The sequence below is a fragment of the Amorphotheca resinae genome, assembly GCF_003019875.1.
Source record: "Amorphotheca resinae ATCC 22711 unplaced genomic scaffold M430scaffold_13, whole genome shotgun sequence".
Taxonomy (NCBI): Eukaryota; Fungi; Ascomycota; class Leotiomycetes; order Helotiales; family Amorphothecaceae; genus Amorphotheca; species Amorphotheca resinae.
The window spans coordinates 774,745-789,517 of NW_020194483.1; the positions used below are offsets into that span (position 1 = coordinate 774,745).

Here is a 14,773-nt window from a genome sequence, read left to right on the forward strand (position 1 = left end):
CGACAGTTGCTGGCGGGCGGACTCACGAAAATATTTACCCGCAGGGTCACCTCTCCTCCCACTCATATCAGTATGCATCTTGGTGCGCACGCTGAAGAAATCGGCATCACGTTTCTCGATCGGTATGGCCGACGCTGGGGCCAGGATGGCCGGCAGCGAGAGCAGCCATGACAGGCGCATCGCTATGGAGGTTCCAGCGGGCGGCGGATTCGCACGACGTTAGGTTGGAGGGCTTGCTGGCCACGCGATAAGAGCGCCGCGGGCTTGGCAGTGTGCGTACGATGGGTGGTGATTCGAAGATCCAATGTGTGGCGGCAGAAGAAGGGCGATTTGGTGTATGTCAGTGGTTGGAGAAGAGGAGAGGTAGGTATCTCGAGCAATACGAGGACGGCGGAATAGCGCGGAATGCGGAGAGAAGCACCGGAGTTCTCAGGTCTGTAAGAAGCGGAAAACAGAGTAAACAAGAAGGAAGGGCAGGGTAAGAGAGAGAAGAGTACCCTCGAGGGATGGGGACGGGTGTTGCAGCAGCTCCAGGTAGGTAGATGGAGCGAATTCGAAGAACGGGTCGCGTTCCTGAAAGACGTCGGTAGCGCTGCTAGTTGGGCTGGCAGGCGTATACTATATATATGTACTATTTAATAATCTTTGTCTTCGAATGACAGGTGAGAATTCTTTGTCTTTTAAGCCGCCAGGGGGGATCGGTGGGTGTTGGGGTTCTCCGTCTCTCAGAGATCCACGCCGGCTTCAACCCCTGTCGCTGTCAAGCCCACGACGATCAAGACAGCATCTTTTGCGGCGTGGGGGATGCGATGGTGATGATGAAGAGATCAGATATTGCGGTCAATGGCTGAGCCTAGTGGACGATTCAGGGGTAATTGTATATTTATCACTCTTATATTCGTTCCTCATCCTATATTGTTCCTCGATACTCGCGTCTGAGACTCTGCGAGTCTGCGTACCATAATAATACATGAAGCATCGCAGGGCCATCCATACCTTCCTTACCTACGCCGTACGCGTAACCTCGGGGAAGCTGACGACGGCAATGTATATATATACGATGTATGTATATTGTAGGGCTATATATATATGTGCATGCACGCTTCGATAGCTCCTTGATTCCTGCAGCAGGACAGAGGAAGAGGGTCTCCGGTCCTATCACGATCCGTCGGGACAATAATGCTCGTTCGACCTTATTTATCCGCACTCGGTCCCATACAATTCACACAGAAGAAAGCTCCTGTCGCGTGCCCCCCTGCCCCGAACTCCAACTCCGGCGACCGTCAGCCCCTGGACGCGTAATCCAAAGCGCCCGAGCCTGCTGAGCTAAGCCGTACAAGCTTTTAGACGAAAAGCTTAGCTGCGCCCTTACCGGCCCTCCCCGTGCCTCCTCTCCCTCTGTAACCATGGATATGACCGGTGAGGAAAATCTGACCCCGATATAGGAGGTAGGAAGTTATCCCAGAGGGACGGGTTCATGAACCTGCCGAGGTCCTGTATCGATGCCTCGCGCTTTCATGCCACTGCAACAAACTCCGTGTTCTCCCTATCCAGGATAACCAATTCCCTTCCCTCTACGGCATGTGCCGGCGCTGCTTTTCGTTCCCTCCGTCTGCGTAACGACCCATGCCGGTCTGGACCTCCGCCACATCTCCTATTTCGTACCTCGGCCCGGCCAGAAGAACCTAAGAGCTTTGTAGAACGCATAAGTGGTTGCCTGAGTCCTCCATTTCTTCATTCCGGGGATCCTGACACGCTACAGATCACAACCTTGCTTTCAGAATAGGAGTCCTTCTCTCGAACACACTTGGCACCAATCCTGCTACTGGTGCGAGAGATCTGCCTCTGTATACTGCTTGATGACCTGATTTAGAATCTACAGGACCTCCACACTGGTCTAATCGTCAAAGTGTCTGCTCACGTCCACTTTCACAAGCGGTCGAGGAATTCTTCCCTTTGACTTCGCCTTGATGGTCCAAAGGGTCCTGATGCAAGGAAACGTACCTTTCCCGGCGACGACATGGAATGATTGAACTCCTCTCCCCTCCGCGTTCGATTTTGATAGTGGTAGGATTCGCATCACGTGATATTGGGCAGTGATGTGGGAGGGGGAGTCTTGTTGCACATCGCATCGACACTTGTCGTGAGGAGTGCTGAAGGGCGATGGGATTAGCATCACGTGGCATTAGAAAGTGTGGGAACTTGGGAAGTTTTGTTGCACATCGCATCCATGACAAGCGTGGGAGTGTTGAACGTTGGTTTTGACGGCGATGGGATTAGCATCACGTGTCACTAGGGGGTTTTGTTGCACATCGCATCAGCGCTTGTCACGAAGAGTGCTGAAGGTGGTTTTGATGGCGATGGGATTAGCATCACGTGACAGTGCAGAGAGGTAAGAAGTTTTGTTGCACGTCGCATCCATGACAAGCGTGGAAGTGTTGACCGGGGGTTTTGAGGGAGATGGGATTAGCATCACGTGACGATAGAGGGAAGGGAAGTTTTGTGAGTGTTGAATGTTCCTCCCACCGCCAAGCAGCGGCAAGGCATGAAGAAGAAAGTTCTCGTTCTGCAACCCGTTTTCCAAAATGGTAATCCACCAGAAAGACGCTCAAGCCGTCTCCCTTCCCAATCCCTCTTTGTATCTAGCCAAGCACCTGTCTCGACTCTCCTTATGGTCAACAATGGGCTCCGGGTATCCCTTCTCTCTCGCCTCCGTCGCCATCCCTCTTCCATACGGGTCATGGATTGCCTTGTTATCATCCACCCCCCTCAGCTCCGGGATCCAGGTCCTGATATACTCACCCTCGGGATCGAATTTCTCGCTCTGCAGCAACGGGTTAAAGATCCTGAAGTAGGGCTGCGGGTCGACACCCGTCGACGAGCTGAATCCCCACCCGCCGTTATTAGAGGCGAAGTCGCCATCTACCAGATGCTCCATGAAATAGCGCTCGCCCATGCGCCAGTCCAGCAGGAGGTGCTTGGCCAGGAAGGACGCCACGATCATCCGGCAGCGGTTGTGCACCCAGCCGCAATGGTTCAGCTGGCGCATCGCGGCATCGACAATCGGGTAGCCAGTCTTACCGCTGCACCAGGCGGCAAAGTGGTCGTCGTCGTATTCCCAGGCTATGTTGGTGTATTCGAGTTTGAATGGCTTATTCATACTGAGGGGGGTAAAAGATCAGACGGGTGGTTTTGAGAAAGGAAGAAGACGTACCAGATGTATGGCCAGTGAGCTAGGACGTGCTTGTAGAAGTCTCTCCAGGCAACCTCGCTGATCCAAGTTTGGATTCCTTCTTTCCCGCCATCTAGTTTCTTGGTGGTGTTATAGTCCTGTGCAGTTCGGATTGCGGTTCGCGCGCTCAGAGTGCCGCTGGCGAAATGTACGCTGAGGGACGATGTACCCTGCTCTCCTGGAAAATTGCGCAGCTCTTGGTACTCTCCTATTCGTTCTTCTAGAAACCTCCTGAGACGTTCATGTGCCTCGTGTTCTCCCGCTGGCCACATAGAACGAAACCGCTTCTTCTCTTCGTCACTCAACTTCTTATTGTCAGGTGCGCTGGGTATCGTGGTCTCGAATAATTTGGCGTATTTTTGTCTCGCAGTATCAGGATTCTTGTGCGGCTCCCCAAGAAGATCGAGTAGTGTGGGATCCTTATGGATATGTGCAACCCAAGCACGGAACCATGGGGTGTAAACAGAATACTGTCTTCCCACCCCGCTCACCAGCTCCCCTGGACGCACAACACAGGTATCGTGGAGAACATCCATGGCCATCCCACGTTCTAAGCATGCTCTAACCAGACCAGCATCCCTTCTCAACTCATCAACCTCATATTCCACATTCGCGAACAAATGACTCGCTTCCCACTCCCCCAAAAGCTCCAAGATCCGTCCCGGGATCTCCTTTCTCTTCTCCACGGTCTCCACATACAGCGGGATATCCAACCTCTCCAGATCCCCCCTCAACACCTCCAACGTCCTAAGTATGAAATCAACTCTAACCGGTGCCGTCAAATGCGCCTCCCAATCCTGCGGGCTAACAATATACATCGCAATGAGGGGAACGCCCTCCTCCCTCGCCTTCTCACTAGCCCGCTCCAGTCCCCGATTATCCCGAGTCCGCAAATCACTCTTGAACCAATGCACCACCGCCTTCCCGCCCGCGATCCCCTCGCGAGAGACCCGCGTCTCCGAGAGCGCCGCTTCCAGATCCTCGATCGGTCGAAGCAGTTCTGAGTTCGCGTATGCGCGCGCCTGCACGTTGCTCATCTCCGGGGGATAGTAAGCGCGCTTCGCCGTGCCGCTCTCTTCGGTGGTGCGCGGATTGGGATGAGAGGCTCCATGCCCGCTGCGTTTTGCTTTCTCGGGGGAGCGTGATGGGGGAGAAGAAGCGGTACGTTTCCTATTGATAGATTTCTTCTTCGGAGGCATCTTGCATTTATATGAGCTGAGGATGGAGGTACGTATAATTCTTCAACACGGAATTTGACCGCGGACAGAAAGAAGGAAGGAAATCGAATTCCAAACCTACAAACACGGATAGGTAGGTACTTGAATAGAGATATGAGATATCAAAAAAGAAAGCTCGTTGCGACTACATGACATCAGCCCCCCGCAGCCCAACCCTTACCTCCCAAGGAGAAAAGAAAAGAAGAGGGCGCCCCCAAAAGGGGAATTCAAGCTCATGTCAATCACACGTCACCATTCCCTGCATCTCAGTTGCGTAAGGTACCTAGGTACCTTCATGCATAGAATAGATCTAGCGCTAGATTAGCGAAATCTGTGCCCCATCACCCGCGGGGGTACCTTAGTCCGGATCGAGTCTTTGTTCCCGAATAACCACCTACCTGCTACTTTATGGATTCTTTGAATGAGCAGGTATGTATGTACTTTTACCCGGTTTCAATATATTTCAAACAAACCAAGGTGACAGGATGAGATATTTTTGAAGTAGAGAATTCATGAGAAGGAAAAGTTCTGGTCGAGATTTGATTGGAAGATGGTAGTATTTTGGATCGTGGAAACGAGAAGCTTGAAGGGATGGATTGAGAGATAGGATGTGCTTTGAGTGGAGACAGTAATGGGGTGTTTTGTTTTCCTTTTTGTTCCTGCCCACCTTTTCTCTCTTAGTGGTGGTGGGCGAGGAATGAACGAACGAAATAATGCATGCATGGAAAAAAGAAGGAAATAATGAATGGATGGATACCCACGATCGCCGAACGTGGATTTGACGAACGGCTCTCCACCTATTGAGGGAGGATTTTCTTCATTTTCATAAACCCATCTCCATGAAGGGACGCGGGGAAGGCGGTTTGGAGATCGATAGACGCTTTTCGCGGATGGAAAAATTCACCGTCTGTTAATTCAGCGATTATGATGGTAGGAGTCTGAAATCCTGAGACTGTGTTGATTCATTGGGAGTTTTGTGGTCTTGTAGGGAGGATATCAGAAAGATCGGACTCCAGTCAGGGATACTCGGTTGGTCTTTCGGCTGGCTTGTCGGGGATGAATATCCACATAGGTGGATTTGAGATGTCCTTGGATATCCGGAATGAATAATCAGTACTCCTGCTAGAGATTCAAGACTTTCATGAGAGAGGCACTAGCCTTCTGATTCTGTTGAAACTTGAAAGTGACTTATTGTCGTCTGGTTATTATAACCAAGGAGATTGAACCACACAGCAAATCAGAGTAAACAAATCAGGTCGGAATCGCAAAATAGCCCGCATAGACATGGTACAATCCAGAAATGCTTAGCACATGTTGTTACCTATCTTGACCCATAATGGAATTCTCGTCATGCTCACTCAAATCCCCAGGCCTAAAAAAGAATGTCTGGCCCGTATCTGTGCTCCGACGAGATGCTCTAACGTCACAACTCTTCAGAAGGCTAGAATTGAATCGATCTTCGGCTCCAAAGCTATTGGAATAGCATTCTGACTCCTCGAACAATATAGTCACCCTAAAGTGGGTACGAGGAGCCTGGAAGAGCCGTGCAATAACTTCGAATCCGCAACACAGTATCACAATCGCGTAAGCCAGCTTCTGGGGGTGGAAAAGGTTGTCGATTCATAATCACATGCGAAGAGTGGCTATCTCAGCTTAACACCAAACCAGGCCATTGCTCTCCACCAGATTTGTTCTCATCTTTCCCAGCCAGCCCTGCCCATAACAGCAAATCTGCGACCCTGATTAGCAGAGGCTCCCCAGATCTTTCGCGTGAGCCGTACCCGAAGACACCACCGCAATATGCATTTATCGTTGACTGCTTCCGCTCCAGACATTCTTCAACAGACCATCTCGCTGCGCCAATCGGTTCAGGGAATCGTCGCTCTCGCCCATTGCTCGTACAAAGCCGCAAAGGGCGTAGACTTGGCTCTCGCCTGTGTATCGGCCGTTCTCGTCAACCTTGCCGATGGAGATCTGGACAGATGCGTGGTCCTTGGCCTTGATGATGCGGTTGGTGGCGCTGCACTTGCGGGGGACGTAACTAGAAAACGGCCATAATCAGCTTCGATTCCTACGCTTCGAGGGGTATTTCCAGCATTGGGAGCCCGCATTGAGGGAGAACGTACAGGTCGACGAGTTCACCCTTGTCGTTTTCCATCTTGGCGACTTTTTGACTGTGACTTTGGAGATCGGTCGGTCAGAGAGAGGTTGGAGTCGTGGATTTGCGTGGGAGGAGGATTCACGAATCGTTGTCTTTTTCCGTGTGGGCTGAAAATGAGGGCTAGAGATTTTTAGCGAGGCGTGTGTGGATCATCACGTGGTCTCGCGATGTGCCGAAGAAACCCCGATCGAGACTGACGGAAGCGTCAACAAAACACCGCGGCAAACCGAGCATCCAGCAACCAGTTTGTCGCAACGCCCTTCTAATGCGGGCGCAGAAATAACAAGCCTGTCGTCCCTCTCTTTCTTCACGAGCTGCGCTGAGCGCAGAGTTTGGGGTGTGGGCCTCACCATGGCTTCCGCAGACGTTTTGGTCCTCTCGTCCCCGCCGAGACAGTTCAGGACATTCAACATGTCTTCATCTCCAGTCATGCCATCGCCGAGCCATTTTTTCCAGAAAAGACCAGTTGGGTTGCGGACAGGAAGCGGTGCGGCTCCAATTCCACCAAATGCTAATGCTTCCTTTACGACGGCTTCGAGCCTCTGGAAACCTTTGTTGGAGGATACACAGCGCGTCGAAACGATACACTCATCCCTAGCAGCGGCCGAGAACGACGGCGCTGTGGGTCCCAAACAGTCGAGATCAACGAAGACGAAGCCTCGGAAACCTGTTCAAAAGAAGGATGCTCTGGAGGATGGCAAAGTGGCAAGGGCAGTAAAGAGGAGGACTTCGGAGGACAAGGACGTTGGGATCGATGGCGCCGAAGCCCAAAAGCCACGGAAACCACGGAAAAGTAAGACAGATCTTGGCCTTGCTGAAGAGGGTACTGTCAAAGAAAAGAAAGCTCGCAAACCAAAATCTGGAAATGTCGCTGATCCCGCGGGAGGTGACGGCCAAAAGGCAAAGGCGGTACGAAAGCCGCGAGCGAAGAAGACAAATGGAGAAGCACAAACGAAAATGCCCAAATCAAAGGTCACAAAGGCCTCGGCCACATCAACTTCTAAATTGGACAAAGTTACAGAAACGGCAAAACCTGAGAAGCCTGAATCTGTTACTACAGCTGAGGGGCTTCCCGCTGCCTTTGAGGATAATCTTGGTACCGGTTTAGTCGAAGCTGTCAAGAGGCGTCCTTTCTGGACTCCGCCGAAAGCTACGACTGAATCTGCGTATGTCACGCCCCTGACTTCTGAAGGCTCCATAGATGGCAGTGTGGCTTTAGATGGGTCAAGAAGTTCGGAAGAAAGGAGTAGAAAGTCCACAGATTTGTTTGGTAGCTTTCGATTTAACAGTACAGAATCTCATGTTGTTGCAAAAAAGGTGCCTGCTGGTGCTGTTATGAGGAAACGGAAACTCGAGATGGTTAATACGAATAATTCCGCTTCTAGTTCGGAAGCTGCGACGACTCCAAAGACCAAAGCGCCCAAGAAAAAAGCCAGAACGATTACAGATCAAGCCACCTCTGCGTATACTCTGGACGGACTACCTACAAAGACAGCGCCTCTACTACAATATTTCTCTTATGAGACGACTGATGGAGTCGCTTGTGATGGGTTCAAAGTCCCTGCGAAGCCTCGCTCGAGAAGCCCGGTTAAAGGACCGTCGAAGCCTGGGAATGGCACCGCACAGGCGCCAATTCTACTCTCACCTGAGTCCGCATTGAAGCAAGTCGGCAACCAGGATTTTGTCTTCGGGACTTCAAGCCAACTGGCAAGGGAAGAATCGCCAACTCTCCTGCGTGACGTACACGCAGCTATGCAAGCCTCAAACCAAGAGGATGATGACCCATTCGCTGACTTGCGTGAGCCTACTGTCTCGTTCACAGCGAGTCGAGGAAAGGTAGTCTCATCAACGAAACGAACCCTTTGGTCCGCTGCAACTCGAGATAATGCTGGCGAGCTGTTGAATGTCGAAATAGTAGATTTAGCAAATTCGCCGGCAGCCGAGACGCAGGTGAACTCATCTGATACTAACACAATTGCCGTGTCACCTGCCGTACCAGACAACGATGGAATTTGGCATGACATTGAGGAGATAATTCCCAATGCGCCACCCCCCCAAGCGCAAGCTGAACAAGCGGAAGCTTCCCCTGAGCTTGAATCAGTTAGCCGTCCTCCAAGCAATGCGGAAGATCTTGAATTATCACACAAATCATTGGGGCTACCGAAGCAGTCTGAGCCACTTCCTCGAGCTACGCAATCTGTGAAGGAAATATCTGCTAAAGGCAGTGATTTAGAAAAGCCGGACTACTCTTGTTATACGACTGCTGAGCTAGCAAAGGAATTGGCGTCATATCGCTTCAAACCTGTGAAGAACAGGGATCAAATGATCACTCTACTAGAAAGGTGCTGGGAAGGTAAACAACGAGTGGCTCTGGGCTCCCTAGATTCCAATCTAGCGCTCCCAAAGTCGTCCTCGAACCAACTTGAAACTGTACCTACTAAAAGACCCCGGGGCAGACCCAGAAAGAACAGCATTGAAGCTTCACCGAAAACCAAGTCAAAATCACAGGCCGGCAAAGTAAAGGCAACAGAGACAGATGAATATCTGGAACTGGTCAGCGATGCGCCCCTGTCTAAGGTACGCACGCCGAAAAAGACCCAGACGAAGACCAAACAACCCATCGATGATATCGATGATATCGATGATATTTCCGATCCAGATTCCCCTTTTACACCCTCGCCTCCGAGGCGTCGCCCCTCTCAAATTCGAACACCACAGTTGCCTTTACAGACCTCGGCATCGACAGCTGTTGAGGATAGTCCAGATCTCTCGCCAACGTCATCCCAACTCCAACTTTTCAAGCACATCACGCGCGCAGTCACCACTGCCCCGCCATCCCAGGATCCATTGAATCCTAGCTGGCACGAGAAGATCCTTCTCTATGATCCAATTATACTTGAAGACCTGACAGTGTGGCTCAACACGGGTGCATTGGACAAGGCGGGATGGGATGGAGAGGTATATCCTGGAGAGGTTAAGAAGTGGTGTATGAGTAATAGTATCTGCTGTCTTTGGAAAGAAAATTTGAGGGGCGCTGCGAGGAGTCGTTATTGAGAGCTAATGCAGCCTGCTTTGTATATACCCCTGCCTAGATTGAACAGAGGCAATTTTGATGCCGCCCAGATAATACCATGGGCCTTATTCTTATTAGATGTATTATCTGCGAGGGTGAAATCCTTATTCAACAACGCGGAATCTCGTAAGGATTCTTACCAAACTTGAGACCGAAGCTGAACTCCTCGCCTCTTAATACTGTAGTTGACGGAAGAGTCTGAAGGCGCCATGATTATAATTTTGAATCCTTCTCGACTGCCTTTTCCTCATCCAAAACATCTTTCCGCAGTCTTACCTCCAAACTCCTAGGGCCTTCCTTCCTGAACTTAACCAAAACGACTCTCTTCTCATCACCTCTCCTCCCACTATCCTTCAATTCCGGTCCCGGCTTGTCAAGCGCCAGAACGCTTCTGCCATCACTCTTCCTAATCAGCAACCCCGTAGGACTCATAACTTTATCTGCCCATTTCACGCCCTTGCCATCACCATCCCCGTTTAGAAACTCTAATACGGCGTCTCGCTGTTTCTGTAGGTCTTCGGTTGAGAGGGATGTTGAGGATGGGGTGTCGAGGAATGGGGAAAGGAGATGCATTAGATAGTATTGTGGTGGGAATAAGATGATTTCGTTGCGCGTGGCTTGGTCAAGCCATTCCTTACAGCTCGCGAACAAAGCGGCGGTGTGTTCGACGCCGCCATCTGAAGTAGGCACCGGAATCACTGCTTCAGAGGAGATGTTTTTCGCCGATGTCTGGGTTAGTGGTAGGAAATAGATGTACATTTGCGTGGTGAACCGTTTCGGGATATTCGTTGGAGTAATCCATCTTGTGAATGGCAACAGGGAGTCTAGCATGGCATTAGTCTTCCCCAATTCCACGGCTCCTCCCGCTCGACATATTTACCTGAATCCACAACGCCGCCTTGGGATCTAACCCAATCGCCGAATCTGAGTTTTCCGGCATGGATATCTTTCCGGGCTCTCTCCCGCTCTTCTTCGGGGATTTCTAATAATGCACCACTCCCGTCGTCCCGCCTCGCGAGCAGAATCCCACTTTCTTCAAAACATTCCCGGATAGCGCCCAGTCTGTACGCCGGCCCGTCAACATGCCGTCTCGGATCGGTAGGCCCAGGAATCTCCCCATCCTGCGACGCGGATAGATTCCCGCCGGGGAATACGTGGGCGGAGGGGAAGGAGCTCGAGGTCTGCACGCGGTGCAGGAGCAGGATTTGGTTGGAGGGCGAGATCAACAGGATACTAGAGTGGGATCAGCCAACGCTGCGACGCTGATTGTATTTATGCGACATACCTCGCACTAGGTCGTGGTTCAGCGATGGCTTTCTTGGGCGCCGTGCCGGAGGACATGTATTGTTTCTGGAGGGCGGGAGGAGCCATGGTTCCTGGTTTCCGTCCGCTGAGGGGGATTGCGCAGGAGAGGAATGGCCTAGATGATTGAGGCTTCGTAGGGAGTGGGCTTCGAGGTCTTGGGATCCGGTACCACGACCCTGTAGCACCAAGCCGTCCTAATTGTCGCAAAGACGCGCTCTGCAGTCGATTGTGAGGCATTGATGGTCATTGCATTGGAGAGAGTTTGATATGGAGTCGAGCTGAGAATGCGGGGATACCCGTCCGAAGCTACGAACCGAGGCAATTCAGCCTTGTCTCGTGTGCATTCCATTGCCTCGTACATCGCGAGCCTTGAAAGATTGAAATTCAAGAAGAAAGTCTTGTCTGCGAACCTGGGGCTCAAGTGAGAGGATTACATCTTGGGTACAGTATTCTATACCAGGATTGGGATTGTACATGTTCCCATATACGGGGTGTTGAGGCAATCGAAGCCAAGGCTGTGCCGTGTCTTTGGCCACAAATCTTGAGACAAATTTGGAACTTTCCAAACCCGGCTATCAAACTAAATTCAGAAATATTGCTTTCTTTCCCACTGTCATTGAGAAAATCAGGGTCTTCTACACCGTCATCAAGGTATGGTGGACTAGGGACATCGGACGGCACAACTTTCTCAAAAGAACCGTCTTCCCGCTCGAACAAATCCAGTAATTGTGAGTAGAATCGTATCGCGCAATTCTCATTCTCAGAGTGATTGCATCATAGTTCAGATCGAAGCTTAAAGGCTTGTCTTGCTACTCTGCCCTAGTAAAGAGAGTTTCTGTATGAGATCCCGCCCTGTCAAATTCCGCGAGCCAATCGGGCTATTAAAATGGCTTGTCGTACATTGTTGATTTCGTCAAGCAGCACACACTCCGTGTAGGCTTTCCCAACTACTGAGAAGATATTCAGGAAATAGAATTCTAGTACCGCTGAGCTCGGGAACATCCTGGTAGAAGTAGCCAAGGTAAGGCAAGGGAGGCTTCTAGACGCAACATCGCCAGTACCGACAGCATTTGCCAGAGTAGCGCTGATAGACTTGTTGTGATCCTTTCGAGACCAACGACCCTTGGCAATACCTGCAGATGCCGGATGAACTACAAGCAAAGAGTCTTAGATTTTCCGCCTTGTGGAAAGCATTTGTGAGGCAGAGTTCCATATCAAATACTCTCTGGCTGGGAGGTAGAGTTCGTTCTTTTCGAAGAGACTTTCTATATGCTTATTTCTACAGTTATCCGAGTTGGGCATAGTCCTCGCCCTACGATCTCTGCCAGATCTCTGCTGTCTCACCACTTACTCCATATTTTCAATTCTTCCCTACTGTAGCTCGGTCTCTCTACTCGCTACAGAGCTATGCGGACGGATTTTACGAGAGCTTCTTCCGCACTCACCACCGTTTCGCCGGACAATATTCCTATGGGATCTATTGCCACTCCTATTTATATCCGTCCCGACTCCCAAGTTGCTGGTTGGTCCGCCTGTGGCTTGCAGATGCGGAACTTTGAAGCCGCTCCGTACTGGACATCCCACCAAAGTAACCAAAGCCAATCCAACAAGGGGGATCGTGAACAGCATTCCGTAATCGCTTCCTGTGGACCCCACAATCGTATTATTCCTCCTCTCAAGACCCTGCAGAATGAGTTTCTCAAGAACCCAATTGGCTCCTGGCCCCCCGGAATGACGGATATTTATCAATGCTTATCGTAACTTCACAGTAGGTGGCTGAATCCCATCTCAACGGTGCGGCTTGGCCTGTAAACGACGCAAAGAGCTGGATAACCGGTACAGAAGTACCGAGTCATTGGGTTTCTATGGCTACCAAGGTGCGGGTTTGCATGCATGGCTTAGCTGCCAAAGTTTCAACTATATGTATGTCCGAGGCCCTGCATCAAAATCCTGTGACTGTGTTCGAGACCTCGTGTACTGCGTGAGCGTACTGAGTAAACACTTCTCTTCTTCTAAAACCTCCCATCGTTGCCCCACGTCACTCGCTACCTTGCTCTCGTTGGAGATATCATCACCGAGGACGAACTGTGTTCGTTCTTCTCGGATGGAAAACTGCCTCAAGCACCTGGTATAACAGTATCAGCAAGCTTGCTTTTGGTATCATTATCTTCTTCGATTCGGCTGGACTACTATCGCTTGAAGACAATACCATGCGCACTTCCTCTCCGGCTTTGCTTGCCCTGGCGGCTTGCGTCTTCAGCACCATCTCTCTCGTTACATCCACACCGATAAAATGCCCAGACGTAAGTCACCATCCCAACATTTCCTTCGCTCCCATAAAACCTAACCTTTTTCCTATAGGAAATCAGAGATCTTATCCTTAACGGTCAATTGGATCCATCTGCGTGCTGCACCTATGGCGTTTGTGTTGGAGATGTGAATGTTCAGAGTGGATGAGAAGTCCTGGGATTTTGAAACCCGATATCTGCATTGGGATTGGCGTTCTTTGGGAGACATGGGAACACAGGGAACTGGGAACTGAAACTGGGACATAGCGGCATACGAGCCTGTCAAACGATGGGACGAGGAAGATGTGGATGGAAGAACGATGGGACGCGGAAGATGTAAATGGAACGATGGGACGCGGAAGATGTAGATGGAACGATGGGACGAGGAAGATGTAAATGGAACGATGAAACGATGGACTGTACGTACACATCTGTACAAAGCTCTCACGAGACACATGCAACACACATGCATACAAATCGAAACGATTATACTTGGCACACATTACTCTGCAGCTATAAATCCGGTGCTATTCGTCACGAACCCATACGAGGACTATCTTCCTTAGCCAACTTGGCAAACCTTGCGCAATGGAAGGAAGCACTTACTGCAATATTGTGAAGTGACACCTCCTTGCCGCCTACCGTGGTAGTACCACAACAGTCATCGATCGAGATACAGTTCCACCCCGCGTTGTACGCATCGACCAATGTTCCGAGCACGCACTGATCCGTATTCACGCCCGTGAATAGAATAGTATTCTTCTTCTCTGCCTTCAACGTTTTCCACAGCGGTTGCTCCGGGGTCCATAACCCACTCATGCGATTCTTCGGGCAGTGCAGATCTTCCGGTTTGACGTGCGCTTTGAGAGGGGGGTAGATATCGGCGTTCCAGGATCCGGCGAAGAGGCAACGACCCTTGCCATCCCCTAGATCAGATCCAAGGCCAGTATAGGGTTGTATGCTACTAGATACGGATTGAAGCGTGTCTCTCAAGAAGCCTCGTTGGACGCCAGCGGGCATGGATTTCATATCTTCGTCCGTAAGACCCCAGTTCATCCAAATTACCTGGGCAAAATATGAGCGCCACTTTCAGCAGTATTGACTCTCATAGGTTGAGAGAGACTCGGGGAGAAGATAAAGATTGTCATATACCTGTATCCCAGCTTCTCTACACTTCTCTATGACCTTGATCGTTGGCTCCACGGCTTTCAGGCCATTAGGGTGGTCCCTACATTTCGGATCCAGGAAGAAGTTTTGCATATCGACAATCACCAGGGCAGACGACTCGGGAGAAATTGTAATTGATGTCTCTTTGGGACCCTCACTGGTTGGAAAGGTCAGTTTCTTGACGGATCCCCCAGACAGGTCGTAGGTCTTCGTGGTCTTTGAATAATGCCATTCTTGGCCCGAGGGACCGAATGTAATGGTATCATCCATGCTGTAGCAGATCAGGAGAAGAAATTGGAAAAGCAGCAGAACTGAGAGCGCAGCGTAGCA

General features: G+C 50.7%; 6 protein-coding genes across 6 annotated transcripts; 1 reads left to right on the top strand and 5 right to left on the bottom strand.

Annotated features, from left to right (window-relative positions):
* Window positions 1–2,502: 2,502 nt before the first annotated feature.
* M430DRAFT_69952 (hypothetical protein) lies at window positions 2,503–4,631 on the bottom strand. Its single transcript, XM_024869465.1, has 2 exons — window positions 3,215–4,631; window positions 2,503–3,161 (listed from the first exon to the last, which is right to left on the bottom strand). Exons 1-2 carry the CDS (start codon window positions 4,429–4,431, stop codon window positions 2,609–2,611), a joined length of 1,770 nt encoding a protein of 589 aa, XP_024717106.1. The 5' UTR covers window positions 4,432–4,631; the 3' UTR covers window positions 2,503–2,608.
* A 1,423-nt stretch (window positions 4,632–6,054) lies between these two features.
* M430DRAFT_45631 (hypothetical protein) lies at window positions 6,055–6,637 on the bottom strand. Its single transcript, XM_024867780.1, has 2 exons — window positions 6,576–6,637; window positions 6,055–6,490 (listed from the first exon to the last, which is right to left on the bottom strand). The coding sequence occupies exons 1-2, from the start codon at window positions 6,605–6,607 to the stop codon at window positions 6,256–6,258; spliced, it is 267 nt and encodes an 88-aa protein (XP_024717107.1). The 5' UTR covers window positions 6,608–6,637; the 3' UTR covers window positions 6,055–6,255.
* Window positions 6,638–6,850: 213 nt separating this feature from the next.
* Window positions 6,851–9,750, top strand: M430DRAFT_37480 (hypothetical protein). The gene has a single exon (XM_024867130.1). It carries the CDS (start codon window positions 6,962–6,964, stop codon window positions 9,662–9,664), a length of 2,703 nt encoding a protein of 900 aa, XP_024717108.1. The 5' UTR covers window positions 6,851–6,961; the 3' UTR covers window positions 9,665–9,750.
* A 146-nt stretch (window positions 9,751–9,896) lies between these two features.
* On the bottom strand, window positions 9,897–11,054 carry M430DRAFT_110243 (hypothetical protein; the record flags this gene model as incomplete). Its single annotated transcript, XM_024861342.1, has 3 exons — window positions 9,897–10,507; window positions 10,564–10,916; window positions 10,969–11,054. The coding sequence occupies 3 exons, from the start codon at window positions 11,052–11,054 to the stop codon at window positions 9,897–9,899; spliced, it is 1,050 nt and encodes a 349-aa protein (XP_024717109.1).
* Window positions 11,055–12,951: 1,897 nt separating this feature from the next.
* Window positions 12,952–14,169, bottom strand: M430DRAFT_37482 (hypothetical protein). Its single transcript, XM_024867131.1, has 3 exons — window positions 13,883–14,169; window positions 13,350–13,829; window positions 12,952–13,291 (listed from the first exon to the last, which is right to left on the bottom strand). Exons 2-3 carry the CDS (start codon window positions 13,731–13,733, stop codon window positions 13,178–13,180), a joined length of 498 nt encoding a protein of 165 aa, XP_024717110.1. The 5' UTR covers window positions 13,734–13,829; window positions 13,883–14,169; the 3' UTR covers window positions 12,952–13,177.
* On the bottom strand, window positions 13,779–14,713 carry M430DRAFT_110146 (hypothetical protein; the record flags this gene model as incomplete). Its single annotated transcript, XM_024861334.1, has 3 exons — window positions 13,779–13,829; window positions 13,883–14,341; window positions 14,429–14,713. The coding sequence occupies 3 exons, from the start codon at window positions 14,711–14,713 to the stop codon at window positions 13,779–13,781; spliced, it is 795 nt and encodes a 264-aa protein (XP_024717111.1).
* Between the last annotated feature and the right edge of the window lie 60 nt (window positions 14,714–14,773).

What these genes read in the sequence shown, in the direction of transcription:
- M430DRAFT_45631 (XM_024867780.1), bottom strand. Translation starts at nt 6,607, where the DNA reads ATGGAAAACGACAAGGGTGAACTCGTCGACCT. An exon ending in AAGGGTGAACTCGTCGACCT is followed by an intron (nt 6,491 to 6,575) that starts GTACGTTCTCCC and finishes GCCGTTTTCTAG; the next exon opens with TTACGTCCCCCGCAAGTGCA.
- M430DRAFT_69952 (XM_024869465.1), bottom strand. Translation starts at nt 4,431, where the DNA reads ATGCCTCCGAAGAAGAAATCTATCAATAGGAAACGTACCGCTTCTTCT. An exon ending in GCTCACTGGCCATACATCTG is followed by an intron (nt 3,162 to 3,214) that starts GTACGTCTTCTT and finishes TACCCCCCTCAG; the next exon opens with TATGAATAAGCCATTCAAAC.
- M430DRAFT_37480 (XM_024867130.1), top strand. Translation starts at nt 6,962, where the DNA reads ATGGCTTCCGCAGACGTTTTGGTCCTCTCGTCCCCGCCGAGACAGTTC.
- M430DRAFT_37482 (XM_024867131.1), bottom strand. Translation starts at nt 13,733, where the DNA reads ATGTGTCTCGTGAGAGCTTTGTACAGATGTGTACGTACAGTCCATCGT. An exon ending in AGGATAAGATCTCTGATTTC is followed by an intron (nt 13,292 to 13,349) that starts CTATAGGAAAAA and finishes ATGGTGACTTAC; the next exon opens with GTCTGGGCATTTTATCGGTG.